The 18091-nt window shown below is 44.8% G+C and overlaps 1 protein-coding gene and 1 long non-coding RNA gene across 4 annotated transcripts in view; one reads left to right on the top strand and one right to left on the bottom strand.

The window, feature by feature from the left end:
• Window positions 1-4789, bottom strand: part of LOC309638875 — a 93475-nt gene extending 88686 nt beyond the window's left edge. Inside the window, exon 1 of the long non-coding RNA XR_014251377.1 lies at window positions 3237-4789. This is a non-coding gene — a long non-coding RNA (uncharacterized lncRNA). The remainder of the gene's footprint in view (window positions 1-3236) is intronic.
• Window positions 340-6563, top strand: NHLRC1 (NHL repeat containing E3 ubiquitin protein ligase 1). 3 transcript variants are annotated; one of them, XM_082415215.1, is made up of 4 exons: window positions 340-684; window positions 1128-1282; window positions 2400-2691; window positions 4799-6563. In XM_082415215.1, the coding sequence occupies exon 4, from the start codon at window positions 5051-5053 to the stop codon at window positions 6395-6397; it is 1347 nt and encodes a 448-aa protein (XP_082271341.1). In that variant the 5' UTR covers window positions 340-684; window positions 1128-1282; window positions 2400-2691; window positions 4799-5050; the 3' UTR covers window positions 6398-6563. The 3 variants fall into 3 exon arrangements, with proteins under 3 accessions (XP_082271341.1, XP_082271340.1, XP_082271339.1); XM_082415214.1 differs by having other exon boundaries at window positions 340-1276; XM_082415213.1 differs by having other exon boundaries at window positions 340-1282.
• Window positions 6564-18091: the final 11528 nt, after the last annotated feature.

The raw sequence follows: 18091 nt of genomic DNA, 5'->3' as shown, positions 1-18091 counted from the left end.
TTAATGAAATTAACCAAACTATATGGAAAAAATATTTTTCCCAAACTGTAAAAAGAAATTATTTTTCAAAGTTGTTTTCTGTGTTTGGCAGTTTTTTGTTTCTTGTAATTTAATCTTGTTTAAATGATAAAGTCTTACGAAGTGCAGTGTACTTAGGGCTGGATTCATGTCTGTTCATTATGAAAGTTTAGATTCAAAACTTTTCAGTTTTTCATTAAAAATCACATTTTGTTAAATCAGACATTCTTCTTTTACCGCACTACCTAATATTTAAATGATTTAGATTGTTTAGCTCATGTTAATAGGATGGCGCGTATTATAAAAATTATTTCATTGTGTGTTTATGAAAATTTCAGAAACTTTGAAATCTCCAGCTTCTCATTTGCAACCATACATCTCCAGCTCATTTTTCTGTGTGTGCTCAAAACCTTCGAGCCTGCACCACTTTCCCCTCCCCACCAAATCCCTCACCCCTGAAGCCAAGCACGTGGGGCACAAGTTATGAAATTAGATAGGTGGTCAGAGTGGGTGCTGGAAGACCAGGTGCCCTTAGGGGAGAGCAAACCTGGAGACCAGAACCCAGGTTGGGTCCAAGGAACCACACAGGTGATGGAGATCTGCCTGTTAAGGAGGTGCCCGGAGGCTGCCTGAAACTCAAAACTCACCAAACCAGGAGGGATTCAGGTTCGTAATGGTAGCAAGCTTTTGCTCCTGTGAGCTCACAAGCCCATGCTAAAGCGCCTACAGTTTTTGCTCCTTCTCTGTTCAAAGGTTGCACCTCTCCTCCCGGACTGAGATGCTTCTATTCTATGTGGCTTGCTCTCTTCCTTCCTCTCGTCATTGTCAGGTACAATCTGGGATGTAACTGTGTCGTTGGACTCGTTCTGGGATTCCTTCTCAACTGCTTGTATGTGGCATGTCTTCCCACACTTGCAAAACCAGCAGTCCATGTGCCTAAGCACTAACTCCCTCCCCCAGACTCCTCAGCCTGTCGCCCTCCGCCCCCTCATCTCTGCTGTAACCACCCTGAGCTGGGTCTCCATTTCCCCCCCTCTGCGGCGTGGTCCTTTGCACAGGAGTCAGCCACTGACCACAAGATCTATTCTTCAAATCCTTTGCCTCCACAGACCTCAGGGCTTGTTCTAGGTGGAAGGAGGAAGAGATGGTCGTGCTATTCCAGGACCCTCTAAGTAAGAAGTATTGGAGGGAAGCACAGAGGAAATCCATGGAGACTTTGCCGTGGAGGAGGGACGATTCTTCATAGGAAACTCAGAATGTTAGAGTTAAGACTCGGGGCATCGCTTCTTTTTTTTTTAATTTATTTTTGGCTGTGATGGGTCTTAGTTGCGGCACGCGGGATCTTCGTTGTGGTGCGTGGGCTTCTCTCTAGTTGTGGCGTGTGGGTTTTCTCTTCTCTAGTTGTGGCGTGCAGGTTCCAGGGCGCGTGGGCTCTCCAGCTGAGGCGCACGAGCTCAGTAGTTGTGGCGCGTGGGCTTAGTTGCCCTGTGGCATGTGGGATCTTAGTTACCTGACCAGGGATCGAACCCACGTCCCCTGCATTGGAAGGCAGATTCTTTACCACTGGGCCACCAGTGAAGTCCCCAGGGCATTTCTTTTATTAATCAGCGTGTGTATATATGCGACGAGGATTGCACTATATAAGGTGTTTGAGAAACCTTTCAACATTGACTCTAGAGATAAGCAAGTGCTATTTTCCTAACAATACTTCCTATAAATACTAGAGAATCATCAAAGGAAAGGTATAACATTGGGGTTTGCTGCCTGTAAGTAGTATTCTTTTAAGTAGTCATTAGTTCATCCATTTAAAAAACATGTATTGGGCTCCTGCTGTGTACCAGGCATGCGCTAGGCACTGCAGATATGGTTCCTGCTCTCCTAGAACTTAGTTTCTGTCTTCAGAAAAGGAAAGAAAGGATGAAGATAAAGAGCAATTTTAAGATTGGATAAAAAGGGAAACTGGACTCTATACACTTGGTAAAGTAGAAAAAGGACAAGTGAAAAGGGAGGGAGGGTGTGGGTTGGGTTGACAGGAACGCTGGAACAGCATTTGTGTTTAACTCCATGGAGAGGCAGCAAACAGTGAAGAAAATGATTGCTAACGATGCCCAGCTAGAATGTGGGGATCCTCAGCTGTGAAAGACGCAAACCTACTTGTGTTTAGTTCCGAAGCTTTGTGTCACTGAGAAAGCTTTGACTCTGATCAAACGCCACAAAGTTACATTTCCATACTTTAAATTTACCAATTAGAGTCTTGACAGCAAATCGTCAGGGTGGATTGTCGGTGTATGTGCCACAATGCTTTCCAGAACCACTGTGCTAACTACCAAGTGGCAGAGCGATGACTGTGAACATTCTTAAGTGAGTCGTATTTATTGCAGATTTGTCTGGTTTACCTCGCTAAACGCCGCCAGCCTCTTGGTGCAGTACTACTGGTTGCCGCACGGGGACAGCACAGGATCAAGAAGAAGAAGGCAGGCTACTCAGCAAGCAGAGCTCCTCTCTACTGAGAATCACGCTCACTGGCAAGACGTCGCTGAGGGGTGGGGTAGAAGCTCCGTCACAGCAATGAGTTGGGGGTCTTTGGATTCGTTTTAAAACAATGTTGGAGCAGAGACAAGTTAGAAGCACATCAAGCATCAGTGAAATCCGTATGAAAAGCATCTTGAGAAGGTAATTAATCACAGGCTTGGTCTAGATCTCTTAACTGTTCCCCGCAGTAACCGCCAGCTGCACGTGGTTACTGAACTGAATTAGGATGTGCTGTGAGTTTGAAATACACACTGGACTTTACTTAGTACCAAAAAAAAAAAAAAAAGTAAAATATCTCATTAATAATTTTTTTTTCTTTTTTTAAAATTTATTTATTTTTTATTTATTTTTATGGCTGTGTTGGGTCTTCATTTCTGCGCGAGGGCTTTCTCTAGTTGTGGCAAGCGGGGGCCACTCTTCATTGCGGTGCGCGGGCCTCTCACCATTGCGGCCTCTCTTGTTGCGGAGCACAGGCTCCAGACGCGCAGGCTCAGTAGTTGTGGCTCACGGGCCCAGTTGCTCCGTGGCATGTGGGATCTTCCCAGACCAGGGCTCGAACCCGTGTCCCCTGCATTGGCAGGCAGATTCTCAACCATTGCGCCACCAGGGAAGCCCTAATAATTTTTTTAAAATTTATTTATTTATCTATTCATGGCTGTGTTGGGTCTTCGTTTCTGTGCGAGCACTTTCTCCAGTTGCGGCAAGCGGGGGCCACTCTTCATCGCGATGCGCGGGCCTCTCACTGTCGTGGCCTCTCTTGTTGCGGAGCACAGGCTCCAGACGCGCAGGCTCAGCAATTGCGGCTCAAGGGCCCAGCCGCTCCGCGGCATGTGGGATCTTCCCAGACCAGGGCTCGAACCCGCGTCCCCTGCATTGGCAGGCAGATTCTCAACCACTGCGCCACCAGGGAAGCCCTCATTAATAGTTTTTACAGTGATTACATGTCATAAGGATATCATTTGGGATATTTTGGATTAAATTATGCAATTAAATTCATTTTACTAGTTTCTTTTTCCTTTTTAAAATGTGGCTACTAGAAAATTTAATATTCTATACATGGCTCTCATTATATCTCTTTTAGTACTAATTCTAAAAATATTCCATTTTTAGATGGAATTTAGATTTCCTGAATGTTTTTCTTGACTTAAGGATTACTTCAGAAAGTAATTTCTATTTGGAATGAAAATGTATTGTAGTCTGAAATTATAATATTAAGTTGGTTACTGTGTCCCAATACACAGATAATCTTTGAATCTTGTAACACTGCATAAGAAAATGTTCTTTCTTGTCTTACATTAAAGCTTCCTCCAGGGGATTTAATGGGATAAAAATCCCTTGTTTTCTCAGAAGTCTAGCCAATAAGAGGGTGAATGATCACAGTAATTATCTCTAAATGAGGAGAAGTGATCTGATAAGTGGTTTTGCCAAAGACAATGTTCATGTGATCCACTGAGGGGAGACTCCTGAAAGTGACTGCTTGTAGTACCACCGCGATTCCTGAGAGAGATTGTGCTATCTCCTGTTTGAGGATCTTTGAACATATTGTAGATTCTCTGTGCTTTCCATATTGATTGAGGTGGAAAGAATTTAACCTGCTGTCATGTGTGGGACTGTCATATCACAGTGGTTCTCAAACTTGGCTGCACATGATAAGCCCCTAGGGAGCTTTAGAAAAATCCCAGCTGCCCAGCCCACACCCTGGACAAATTAATCTTTGGAGGATGAGACCCAGGTATTTACCATGTGCAACCAAGTTTGAAAAGACTGGGATAGTTAAGAGTGTGGGCTCTGCAGTCAGACTGCCTGGCTTCAAATCCCAGCCTGGCCACTTCCTAGCCATGTGACCCTGGGTAAGAAACTTAACCTCTACAAACACTATGGTAGAAAATGGGTGATGAAAGTAACACACCTAGTAGGATTGTCATGTGGTTTAAATAAGATAACCTATGGAAACCACTTAAAAGAGGGCAGGCATGGAGTAAGTTTATTATTAACTAACAGCTTTCTTCTTTCATATTAATTTCTCTGGAAGACATTCCCAGCCATAGTCCCCGCCTCTGACACAAATTCATCTACTGGATTGCATATATTTTCCTATAACATTGCTTCATTCATACATAAATTCATTTTACAAGTAGTCATGAAGCATCTACTGTACTCCGAGAGTGATAGAAGACCCAAAAGAAGTACGTGCACCTGCCTCACCCCCTTGGATTTTAATTTCCCTTGTACGTCTGTGTTTTCCCAGTCAGATCATAAGCACCGTGAGCTCTGAGACCAGGTTTCATGCCTGGCCAGCCCCAGGCCCCATCACCCAGCGCTGCCGACGGGAAACTGCAGGGCACTCTGCTGGGTACCAGGGAGCAACCCGCTTGTCCTCAATATGTATGTTTCCTCAAGTGTAAATTGAAGATAATTCATCCATGACCGTTGTGAAGATTACAGGTCTGACCACGCGCTGTGGATACAGCTTGTCAATGTCCACTGTCAGGCCCTCAGGATGCAGTGCCCACCAGGGGGCAGCAGGTCTCGGCCGAGCGGCCGGCCGCCGCCGACGTCAGGACCAGCGCCCCGCCCCGTGACCGTGACCCTGGGCGGCGCGGGGGCAGCGTACAGCTCCGCAGGCTGCCGGCGCGGCGGGAGCGCTTCAGGCCGCGCGATGGGTGCCGAGGCCTCCGGGAGCGGGCGGGCGCTGCGGGAGCTGGTGCGCGAGGCCGAGATCAGCCTGCTCGAGTGCAAGGTGTGCTTTGAGCGGTTCGGCCACCGCCAGCAGCGGCGCCCGCGCAACCTGCCCTGCGGCCACGTGGTCTGCCTGGCCTGCGTGGCCGCCCTGGCGCACCCGCGGACGCTGGCCCTCGAGTGCCCCTTCTGCCGGCGAGCCTGCAGGGGCTGCGACACCAGCGACTGCCTGCCGGTGCTGCACCTCCTGGAGCTCCTGGGCTCCGCGCTGCGCCCGGCGCCAGCCGCCCCCCGCGCCGCCCCCTCCGCCCCCGGGGTCCTCACCTGCCACCACGCCTTCGGAGGCTGGGGGACCCTGGTCAACCCCACTGGGCTGGCGCTGTGTCCTAAGACGGGGCGAGTCGTGGTGGTGCACGACGGCAGGAGGCGTGTCAAGATCTTTGACGCTGGGGGAGGATGTGCCCATCAGTTTGGAGAGAAGGGGGACGCTGCTCAGGACATTAGGTACCCACTTGACGTCACCGTCACCAACGACTGCCATGTGGTTGTCACCGACGCCGGCGACCGCTCCATCAAAGTGTTTGACTTCTTTGGCCAGATCAAGCTTGTCATCGGAGGCCAGTTCTCCTTGCCTTGGGGTGTGGAGACCACCCCTCAGAATGGGGTCATGGTAACTGATGCGGAGGCGGGGTCCCTGCACCTCCTGGAAGTCGACTTTCCAGAAGGGGTCCTCCGGAGAACTGAACGGTTGCAGACTCACCTGTGCTATCCCCGGGGGGTGGCGGTGTCCTGGCTCACCGGGGCCATTGCGATCCTAGAGCACCCCCTGGCTGTGGGGACCGGGGCCTGCAGCACCACGGTGAAGGTGTTCAGCGCAAGTATGCAGCTCATCGGCCAGGTGGATGCCTTTGGGCTGAGCCTCTTTTTCCCCTCCAAAATAACCGCCTCCGCTGTGACCTTTGATCACCAGGGGAACGTGATTGTTGCCGATACTTCTAGTCAGGCTGTCCTATGCTTAGGAAAACCTGAGGAGTTTCCAGTACTGAAGCCCATCATCACCCACGGTCTTTCCCATCCTGTGGCACTGACCTTCACCAAGGAAAATTCTCTTCTTGTGCTGGACAGTGCAGCCCATTCTGTAAAAGTCTATAAGGTTGACTGGGGGTGATGGTGGGAGTCTTGGGGCCTGGCATCAGAAGCCCTGGAGCTGCCACTGCTGAATTGTTGAACCCTGGATAAATTACTTAATCTCATCTGTTCAACAGAGATAATTATAAGTGCCTGGTAGACTTACAAAGGTTGGGACAATTATTAAAGAATAATAATTAAATCTACGATTCATGGATTATGTACTCCCTGTGCTAAGAAATTTGCTAATATTAGCTCCTTTAATCCTTATAATTACCCAATTTCTGTTATGAATCCCATTTTAGAGATGAGAAAACGGAGACCCAGAGAGCTTAAGTGATTTACACAAGGTCACATTTACTTACTATGACAGTCACAAATGGAACTCAGTTCTGACTCCAAAACCCCTTGCTCTTAAATAAGATAACAGATGTGGAAAAATATATGTGGGTGTATATTGTTGCTATGTGTACTCTATTTACAGGTAGCTATTTAGTTAGATGCACAGAGAAAGGAGACTTTATAGAGTTCAAGAGAAAAAGGATTTTGTGGTGGACATCAGTTTAGTTCAACTTGCAGTTCCTTTGGTGGCTCATTAGATGGAGTTACTGTGGATCCTGAGTTACTTGAATAAGAAAAACAATTGAAATTGCTTATTCAAAAGGTCAACGCGTCTCTTAGTACCTGTATCTCCTCTGCTGTAGGTACTCAGGAAATACTACTTGGTTGGTTGAGAAAGGCTTGTGTTGACGTAAGTTCTAAACTCCTGCGGAACGCTCTACCCCTATACTCTGTGTTAGAGGGCTGGATGATATTTCTGTTCATGTTAATAAAGAGAGAAGTCACCACAATCAGTTCATGGCAGAAATGATTTTACCTGCCATTTTATGATCAGTGGTAACCTGAAGCACTTTTGTGATGGGGTTTTTCTCTGTCCAGTTTAAATCTGTCCCATGTGTTGCAAACACTGTGTACTCAATAAACAATTCCCTTGATCCTGAGTCAGCATTTAGCCACTGGTAAACAGTTAAATACTTCTTGAATTGAAGTATAGCCTTGACCAAGGTAATGCCTGCTTCAATGTTGCAACTGATTAAGTGAATAGGTGGAAATTCCGGGTGAAGTGGCCAGTTCTTTGTAAGTTGTGTATGTTTAGCTAGTGTAAACATTTCAGAGTTGAGGGCTGTTGGAATAGTACCAAATAACAGAGACCTCAGAAGCAGCAGAAAAAATTTTTTCTCAGGGAGAAAATATTGGTTCTGAAAAGTGAGTGTTTTAGGTAATAGCTGATGCTTTATCAACAATAGGCTTCTATTTTACAAAGCATTTTAATAGATAGAATGTACATTCTAGGAATAGCCCCAAAATTATGAATAAGATTATAGTTTGTACTAAAAGAGTGAGCTTGGCTCCCGTGCCAGTCCACAGAAGCCCATTTTGCTTCAATGCTCCCATCATGCAGTGCTAATAAGATTTCAGGCACCCTGGACCGATCACCATTTGTAAACGCATCCCAGATAGGGATTCTGGGAACAGCCCCAAGCCCTCACGCTCACCCCACCCTTAGAAATCGCCCTTGGGTCAGTGACATCGCAGGTATTCTGGGTTGCGTAACAAGAAAAGTTGTCTCAGGTGGAGATACGGGTTCAGACTTGGTCATTTGTGAGTAGGGCAACCGTGGATTGACCTTAAAAACGTTTTCCTTGGGAACAATGACATTTTAATGGCCTCGGGGTCAGTTGAGCCAATCAAGGCACCTTCTCCTATTTGGAATTATCAGTGGCATCGTATTTGCCTATAGAGCTGTGTGTATGTGTTTTTCAGGCCACGTGTGGTATATGCAGCACGTGTGGAGATATCACTTGTTACCATGTGGATTACCCAACTGGAAGAATGGGGCGTGAGTTTCTAAGATGACATGGGAGCGAATCAGAGAGGTGATAACAAGTGACCTTGTTAACGGCTGCCTCTACTTGGCAGATGAACAGGCTCGGGAGTGGGTGGGCAGAGAAAGCAGCTCTGTGGCATAGTGGCATGCAGGAGCAGGGTTTCCCTGGGGAGGACACAAAGCTCGCTCTTCTTGATCCCCAAGCATGCACATTCTGAAGGAACAGGTTCAGTAACCCGCAAGGCAGATGCTAAATTCACCTTCCAGGCTGTGTTCTTTCTTTCTTTCTTTTTCTTTTTTTTTCCGGGCTGTGTTCTTTAAAGCAAGCTGGTTAAAGGGCCCAAACCATGCCCCACTGAACTCCAGGTTATTAGAGGAATTGGAGAGTCTGAGGTAGGCAGGAGGAAGTAATCACAGCAGAAAGTAAATGGTTCCAAGGCGATGGAGGAGAGTTGGAATGACTCTCCAGAGACCGGAGACAAGAAAACTTAACCAGGGGTAAATGGAGAAGGAGAAGGAACAGACTTTTCCTGAATGTCCCCCTCAATCATGTGCCCTTAGGCCAGCATTACCCACCCTGCGCCACCTGGTGCATCCATAAAAGCAAGCAAAGGCACACTCAGCAGTGCTCACATCACCTTCCATCTGTTCTAGTTCTGCTCGATACCTGATCCTTGGATTGTCTCCTGTTTTTGACCTTGTTCTGCCCTCTGGACTTGCCACCTGGACTTGATTTTCTCAGTCTTTTTCCTTGGCATTTTCTAAGGACTTTGGTTCAGCGTCATAAATCTTCCCTTAGCAAGACACACTCCGGATCCCAGAACCCAAAGCATCACCATTTTTCTTGTGCCTCGTCTAGACCTTTCCTGGTAAGTGGAGTGCAGACCTCATTGAAAGTGAATTATCTGTCTTTTGAGGAAGAAGCAGTATTCCATATACCTCAGAAAAGTGAGGAAGAACCACGGATGATAGCGATTTAATCATCCTACACCTGCCACAGAAAGAAGAAATGTAGACTGGCGGCTAGTGCTGCACTAGTAGTGACCACGGTGGTGGTGTCCCATGATTAATAAGGAGATGAACTGTTTTCTTGAAGAATATGTAGAAAATACGATAAGGAGGCTGCCACGACTCACCACAGCTACCGTGCTGAACAGTGATGGTGTCTGCTGTGCCCACGACCCCTTCTAAGGAAAACCTCCCCTCCCACAGGCCCTGCTGATGAGCCAGCCCTCGGCCACCGTATTTCCTGCTACCCGACCCCCTCCAGCAATAGCTGATTGGATTAGGGGTGTGCACCCAACTGAAGAACAGCCTGTCCATTACTGTCCCATCAAATATATTAATTAGAGCAGGAAACTGGCCTGCAAATTGGCCTGGGATGAACAGGTTTTTCCAAAAAGGGGCAAGGAGATCCAATTAGATTCTTTTTTTTTGAGGCGGGGGTTGCCTGTTTCTTTTTTAATTGAAGTACAGTTGATTTACACTGTTGTGTTTCAAGTGTACAACAAAGTGATTCAGATATACATACATCCTTTTTTAGATTCTTTTCCCTTATAGGTTATTACAAAATATGGAGTATAGTTCCCTGTGCTATATAGTCTATTTCCATTTTCAAACCACTGATGGATAAATCTGGATGGACTGAAATTGGTGATACAGGAGGCCAATTCCATTACATTTTGGAGTTAATTTCCACAAAATTGTACAGGCCCGTCCGGTGGATACTAAAATACAAATCTTTTTTTTTGTTTTTTTAATAAATTTATTTATCTTTGGCTCCGTTGGGTCTTCGTTGCTGTGCACGGGCTTTCTCTAGTTGTGGTGAGCGGGGGCTACTCTTCGTTGAGGTGCGCAGGCTTCTCATTGCGGTGGCTTCTATCATTGCGGAGCATGGGCTCTAGAGCTCAGGCTCAGTAGTTGTGGCACATGGGCTTAGTTGCTCTGCGGCATGTGGGATCTTCCCGGACCAGGGCTCGAACCCATGTGCCCTGTATTGGCAGGCGGATTCTTAACCACTGCGCCACCAGGGAAGCCCTAAAATACAAATCTTAAAATTAGTAATTTTTCTTCTCTGACAAATCAGTAAGAAATACTTTATGTAAATTTGCTAGAAGCACTATTTGTACACGTCAAACACGTGAGGATAGCCAAATGCATTCTGATCATGAACGAAATTTATCAGTTCATGGAGTTTGTTTTTCTTTTTTGGTAATATCTTTAGGTTTTAGCATTAAGGTTGTGCTGGCCTCATAAAACGAGTTGGGAAATGTTCCTTCCTCCTTTATTTCCTGAAAGAATTTGTGTGACACTGATGTCATTTCTTCTTAAATGTTTGATAGAGTTCACCAGTGAAATCTAGTGGCCTAGGAGATTTCTTGGGGGTGTGTGTGTGTGTGTGTGTGTCCAGAGTTTACAGTTGTTTTCTGTAGAAAGACGGGCCAGTTGGAGTTTACTCAGCCATACTGGAACAGGAAGTTTATCAATTAAATAATAACTTTTAAATTTCTTTGATTTTTTTTTGGCAAACATTTATTCACTGAATATTTCCTGTGTGCTCATTTTGTGTTGAGCAAGGTGTGAAGCAGTGAGGATATGAAGGTTTTTAAGCACGGATGGTCTGGAGTGGAGATGGACAAGATAATCAGAAGAACACGGCACAGAAGTGTAAGTGCTCTGGAAAGCACATGCTCAAGGCCCTGGGAAAAGTGAGAGAGTACCCCAGATGGCCAGAACAGAGCCAGCATATTGGAAGAGATGATGTCACCCTAGAATTCCAGACTGATTAATGTCATAAATACTGGCCACTTCATCCAAACCAAACTAAAAGTAAACAGTTGTATTTAAGCCTGTGTTGATTCTTCATGGTCCCGACATCATGGTCTACTTTTCTGTAGATGTAGCCAGTCAGGATTCTAGGACCATATAAAGAAGACAAAATGACAGCTGTGTTTCTGAGCATCTGGGGGTACTTTTTGATATTTTTACATTTAGCTAAACACCACAGTAGTAAATTTAGTAATATCTGCCCGGGTCAAAAGTGCCCCATTTGAACAAAGCCTATTTATTATTACAATAAAATCCATCCCACAGTGAAACATTTTATAATCCTCTCCCACGTTTAGTCCTTTCCCATCATCCTGGCAGCCACAGATTTTGTGGGAGGAGGAGTCAAATGGACATAACAAATGCTTCACTAATTCAGAGACTCTTGTCATTGGAGGTATCCTCCTGTCTCCTGTGCTCTTGACATCTCTCGATGCTCAGCACCTGCTTGTTGTTAAATCAGGACCTTGCCAGACATCTTGGCATGAGGGTATTACTCGAGTCCTCCCGTCCCCCAGCTTCAGCAACTCAGGGGGCATCGCTCCCATGCACTAACCACAGGATCAGATAGAGGCAAAATATTCAAGATAAAGACATTGCAAGTTTTCACCTGGAGCTATTTTTAATGAATCGGAAACCGTCTGTTAAAAGAGATCAGAAACAGTGACTAATTTCAGAGAACAATGTTGGAGAAATAGGGAGCCTTAGAGTAGTTTTGGCTCCAGGCACCCAGCACTTGGTCAGGATATCCAGAAAAGCTTCTCCAGTTCTGATGGAAACCACCCTAAATAATGTATTGATTTGACGGGATATTTCACAACTGAGTTCAGAAATATTTTTTTTTCTGCCAGGGCATGTGTTAAATTGTCTATAAGATCCTATTTTTGTTGTGAAACTTGCCAAATAATTTATGAATAGTATTTAGCACCATCTCTTCATGTAATCACCATCAGTGAAAGGCTTCCTGTCAGATTGTGACCTTCACTTGGGTTCCATGCTCTCTCTTCCAGCCAGGTTAACTCATTACCATCTCCCTCGTGGGGAGAACGGGCTCCCACCTGCAGCTGTTCTGCTGGCACACTCTGAAGCTGGCTCCTACCCCATCAGGAGCAGTATTAGAAGCTTCTAGTTAAAGGTTTTCCTGCTGGTGCCTGGAGTCTGCCATCCGGGGTATAGGCCTCGTTACTGGCTCCCATCTAGGCTAAATCAGCGGCCTTGACTTAGCTCTTACCCTCAGCTCTATCATCCCAACCTGGATACTACATCTTGGTTCCAGCTTTACCCTCGCTCTGCTGTTTTAGGTTTCCTTCCCTCCATCTCTAGCTGTGACCTACTGTGACACTTTCTATCTTACCTAATGCTGTTAACGACCATGGAATGTATGAGGTTGAAGTTTTTTGGACCATTACAGGGAAAGAGGCAGAGGATAAGAGAATAGCAAGTGGAAATGGTACCAAGAATGACTGGCTTCTCACTGGATGCAGTGACTCTACTTTGGGTACCATCCTTCAGTTCTTATGTAGCCTTATCTTATTCTCACTATAGCCTAGGAAATAGTTGTTGTTGGCGTTTTTACAGATGAGGAAACTGAGGCACAGAGAGGTTAAGTAATTTGCTGAAGGTCACACAGAGAGTAGATAAACTAATCTCTCTGAGCCTTAGTTTCTTTCTGTAGAATGCAAATTTAATAGTACCAACTTTCTAGAGTTGTGAGACCTACATAAGTTTATACGTGTGCAGCAGAACACAGGGTAAGCATTCAAATAATTCTTAGCATTATTTTGAAGCATTATTTTGCTTGAACTATTTGGAGGTAAGGCAATACCTCTGTTTTTTTGTTTTTTGTTTTTTGTTTTTTTGTTTTTTTTTTATGGCTGTGTTGGGTCTTCGCCCCTGTGCGAGGACTTTCCCCAGCCGCGGCAAGTGGGGGCCACCCCCCACCGCGGTGCGCGGGCCTCCCAGTATCGCGGCCTCTCCCGTTGCGGAGCACAGGCTCCAGACGCGCAGGCTCAGCAACTGTGGCTCACGGGCCCAGCTGCTCCGCGGCACGCGGGATCCTCCCAGACCAGGGCCCGACCCCGCGTCCCCTGCATTGGCAGGCAGACTCTCAACCACTGCGCCACCAGGGAAGCCCAATACCTCTGTTTTTAAGCATAGAAGTTAATGATCATGAAGCTTAGACCTGCAGCCATCTGTGCTCCCACATGGGGAGAGCCTGCCTGACAACGAAACCCATAGAAAAGAAAGCAGAGCTGAGAGACTGAGGAAGATGACATCCATGTAGCATTGTTGAGTCCCCAATTTTTCTGTTCCCAAAGCTGGACGTAACCCTGGATGTCATGGTTATCTGAGCTGACAAGCTCCCTGTTCTCCTGAAATAAGTTTGAGTTGGGTGTCTGTGACTTTCATCTAAAGGAGCCTCAAGAGAGTCCAAGGTAGAGGCTTCTAGAAAACATGACATATTACAAGGACTTTGCTTTACACATTATGTCAAGTCAGCACAAAGCTGGTTTTCAGTCTATGCTCAGAGATCCACAATAGAAGAAAATGATTTGGCTCCCTTGAGTTTTGAGTGGGTTGTCAAACTACTAATAAATTGTTTGATTTTTTTGAGAAGTGGGAGGAGAGTCTCCTGATACCAATTGAAAGGATTTTTTTTGAATTATCAGAGCTCCTTTGATACATAAGATTTTAAAGTTTGGTAGGATCATAGCAATGTTGATGTCTAAGTCCCTTACTTTCTAAATGAGTAAATTGAAGCCTGGAGAGGTTAAGTAGCTTGGACAAGTGATTAATCTTCTTAGGAGAAAAACCGGAATCCTAAACCTTGCTGCCGTTTGAATTCTCTCTGATTTTGGATTTTCAGCAACATAAGCTGCACGCAGCATTTTTTTCTACAGAGATATGCAGAATTGGAGAGAGTCAGCAGCTGATGTCAGCTCTCCTGACTCCTAACCTAGTTTGGTTTTCCCATTGTATCTTGCTTCTTCCTATAAGTAAACACTTTTCTCATAACCACCGTTTTTACTTATCATACTATATTGTATATAAGCATGTGACAAATATGTAGTGTAGAATTCTAGCCCTACAGGATGTTACTAGAATGGGGGTAATATGGAAAAAGAGGTTCTGTATTTAAATAAATTTATGAGTTAAATGGGTTTCTTTATTGCAGTAGATCTCAAAGCCATTAATAAGCTATTTTGTGCTATAAATTGCAAAATATAGGGAATGGTTAGAAACAGGATACAGTGTTTTCCAAACTTATCTGACCCCAGGTCTGCTGTTATGGGAAATGCTGTATTAGAAGCCTGAATTTTCACATTTTTTCCAAGGCTGAATAGCTGACTTTTCCCATAATTCCATTCTGCCCTTTTCTTTGGTGTTCTTCTTTCTGGGTCTCCAGTTTTTAATTCTTACCTTCTATTCTAATCCTCCCTCCCAGCCTTCTGTACCCCCAAGTTTCTACATTTTGTTGCTTTTTGGTTTTAATTCTCCTTCTCAGTCTCTTTGTGTGTGGCCTTTATCTGGGGGGTAAAAAGCTATAGTGAGACAATGTCTCTGGCAGGTTTAAGGAAGAATGACCAACTTGGGCTCACTCAGATCAGCCTTGACTGAACTGTATCTCAGTATTCCCACATCCTCAGGTGGGCTCATGGGAAAGAGCAGCCGGTACAGATACCTTCAAGGGCTTGCCCAGAAGTGCCACGAGAGCCCCTGTCCCCCGTGCTGAATCCTCCTCGTCTTTCCAGGCACAAGGCCGGCAGCGGAACGTCTCTGCAAATTATCCAACCATCCAGATGCTCTCTCCAGACGTCAGGTATCTCACAAACAGCCAGTTACGGCCCCGCATTTAGCTTTTTCTCTCCTGATAAGGTACCACTCTGTCCAGGATGGCATTTATACTTTGACGGGAAGAATCAGCCTCCCTGATTAAGACCTGAAGCAATTATCACTGAGTACGTTGCTGTCTTTTATCTTTCCCAAGTGTTCTTCTGTGTCTTCTACATTTGCCTTGTTGTGTCCACAAAATTCTAGCAGTAATTTTGAACATATTTTACACATGGGTATGATTTCTCTTCATTTACAGTTTTTACACTTAAAATCCCCTAATTTTCAAGGTTCTTCACAGACCTCACGGCAGAGTTTTAAGTAGTACCGTGAAGTTTCTGTGGGATAAACAATGTCAGAACCAACATTCATGCTGATCCAATTCAATGAATACCTCATCGTGACGTTTCTCCTTCTCACAGTTTTTTCCCCAACATTTTTCACATTCATTCTGAAACTGAGATGCATTCTATGCAAATCTCTCTTTTGAGGAGTTTCAGGTCTGTGGCCTCACCGTGGAGACCACAAAGCCAAACAGTCCATTTCCAAGGCCAGGTGTGAATTATTGACAGGTGGAGCTTTGGACAAACTTTATACTCATCAATGTTCATTTCAAATTTTGATACAATCTATAAGAGTAAATCAGAAAATAGATTCTGAAATGTTGATGGTAAGTGTACTTTTAGTGTTTTCTACTTTAATGGCTTTCCTAGAGACATACATACCTTTTTTACTGTTTTATATTGAATCAGACCTTCCTGTGGCTGATTCTTGTCACACAGTGCTGTCAGCTAGCAGCTGATCATGTGTCATCTTTAAGCATTGTGGTGTGTGTTGGGATTTGTTTGTAAGGAACGTAAGCTCTGATTGGCACATTGGTAGAGAACTGTGACCAGCCAACAGAATATCCCGTGTACCCCTCTCCCAGCCTTGCCTTTGGGACTCACCAAATGGTGATATCCACTGCCTACTCATAAGGCACTCTCACAGGTGCAATTGAAGGAAACTATAGCAGAAATGACGCCTGATCTGATAACACCTAGATTCAGGAAAGAAGAAGCTAAAGAAGGTTACTTCTGCTATATACCTGAGACTCAGGTAACCTGATAAGTACTACGTGGCTGGCCATTAGTTTAAATAAATTACTTGTTTGGGCTCAGGTATCACATCAAGGTGTTAAATTTAATCTCTAAAGACTTACGTGGTTTGGACTCAGAATGTTCTGTAAACACAACTTCTTTCCCTTCTCGTGTTGCATCTAAACTCTATAACTGACCCAGATTTAAGGACTTGGCTGGGACAAGGAAAATTCCACAGGAAAATTTGAGGCAGAGTCAGGATTAAGTTCAGGCTGTTTCCAGTTCTGGTCTGGCCCTTGATAGTATAGCTTGTCCAACTTTCCTGGTTTTCTGTCTCTCTTGGGATCTGAATGAAACCTAAAAACCTTGGACAGTAGAGCATCGGACTTTCACCATGAGAGTCCGGGGTTGGAGTCTGTTCAAGACAATGTCTCTGTTGCTTTCTTCTATCATAATTGATAAGGATAGCCTTATGCCTTCCTGAAATTCCCAGCACGTAGTAATATAATGTTAGGATACCTTCAGCTGCAGGTAACAGAAAACCCAACTCAAAGTAGCATAAATAAAGACATTTATTATCTTGTATCAGAATTCCAGAAGTAGGCTGGCTCTAAGGTGGGTCAAGTCAGCAGCTTAACAACATCATCAGCTACGCATGTTCATTACATCTTCCTGCTCTGACACCTTCAGGCTCATGGCTTTCACAGTTGCAAGAGGACTGCCCTCATTCTAAGAGTCATACTCAATGCAAGAAGAGGAACTGTTCCACTCCACCTCCCATCCTGTGCCATGCTTCATTTTAGGGAAAAACAACTCTTTTCTAGAAGCCATCACTTCACATTGACTAGACCAAGACATACAACCAATCCTAAGCCAATCACTGGCAAGAGAAGGGAGACCACCACTCGTGATTGATTTAGAACCATCGTTTGTACTCTTGGCAGCATATTTGAATATTTGAGTCTAAGTAGGAAACTTCTAAAAATACCAGTGCCCAGGACCACCTTCAGACATTTTGATTTAATTGGTCAGGGGAGGGGAACCAGGCATGGGTATTTTTAAAGTTACCCCCAGTAACTCTAGTGTGCAGCCAGGATTGAGAGCCACTGACTTAGATTAATCAGGACTTATCCCTGAACCACATCAGGAAGAAATGAAATCAGAGGTCAGCCAGGGGACAAGAGGAAATGGCTGTTGGAGAGGCAGATGACAAAAAAAGTTTGTTGAATTTCTCCAAAGAAGATGCACAAATGGCTAGCAAGCACATGAAAAGAAGCTCAGCATCACTAATCATTAGGAAAATGCGAATCAAAATCACAATGAGATACCACGTCACACCATTAGGATGGCTATTATCAAAAAATCAGAAAATAACAAGTGTTGTTGGAATGGGGAGAAGTTGGAACCCTTGTGCACTGCTGGATAGAAGGTAAAATGGTGCAGCCACTGTGAGAAACAGTATGGTAGTTCCTCAAAAAATTAAAGAGAATTACCATATCATCCAGCAATTCCACTTCTGGGTAGAGACCCTAAAGAACTGAAAGCAGGATCTGAAGAGATATTTGTCCATCCACGTTCACAGCAGCATTATTCACAATAGCCAAAAGGTGGAAGCAACTTAAGTGTCCACTGACAGATGAATGGATCAACAAAATGTGGTCTATACATACAATGAAATATGATTCAGCCTTAACAAGGAAGGAAGTTCTGATACATGCTACAACATGGACAAACCTTGAGAACATTATGCTGAGTGAAATAAGCCAGTCACAGAAGGACAAATACTGTATGACTCAGTCAAATCCATAGAGATGGAAAACAGAATGGGGGTTGCCAGGGGCTGGGGGAAGGGGGTAACAGGGTGTTGTTGTTTAATGTGCACAGAGTTTCAGTTTCACAAGATGAAAAGAGTTCTGGAGATGAATTGCACAACTATGAATATACTTAACACTTCTGAACTGTGCATTTAAAGATGATTAAGATGGTAAATTTGATACTGTGTATTTTGCCACAGCTGAAAAAAAAAATGTTTGCTGAATAGATGCAGAGCTGAGGAAACCATTTGCCTTCTGTACCAGTGACTTGGTGGTGGAAGACACAGGTGAAGAAG

The sequence above is a fragment of the Balaenoptera physalus genome, assembly GCF_965194825.1.
Source record: "Balaenoptera physalus genome assembly, chromosome: 11".
Lineage (NCBI taxonomy): Eukaryota > Metazoa > Chordata > Mammalia > Artiodactyla > Balaenopteridae > Balaenoptera > Balaenoptera physalus.
The sequence above is the reverse complement of the archived record's forward strand: the minus strand, read 5'-3'. Positions and strand labels throughout refer to the sequence as shown.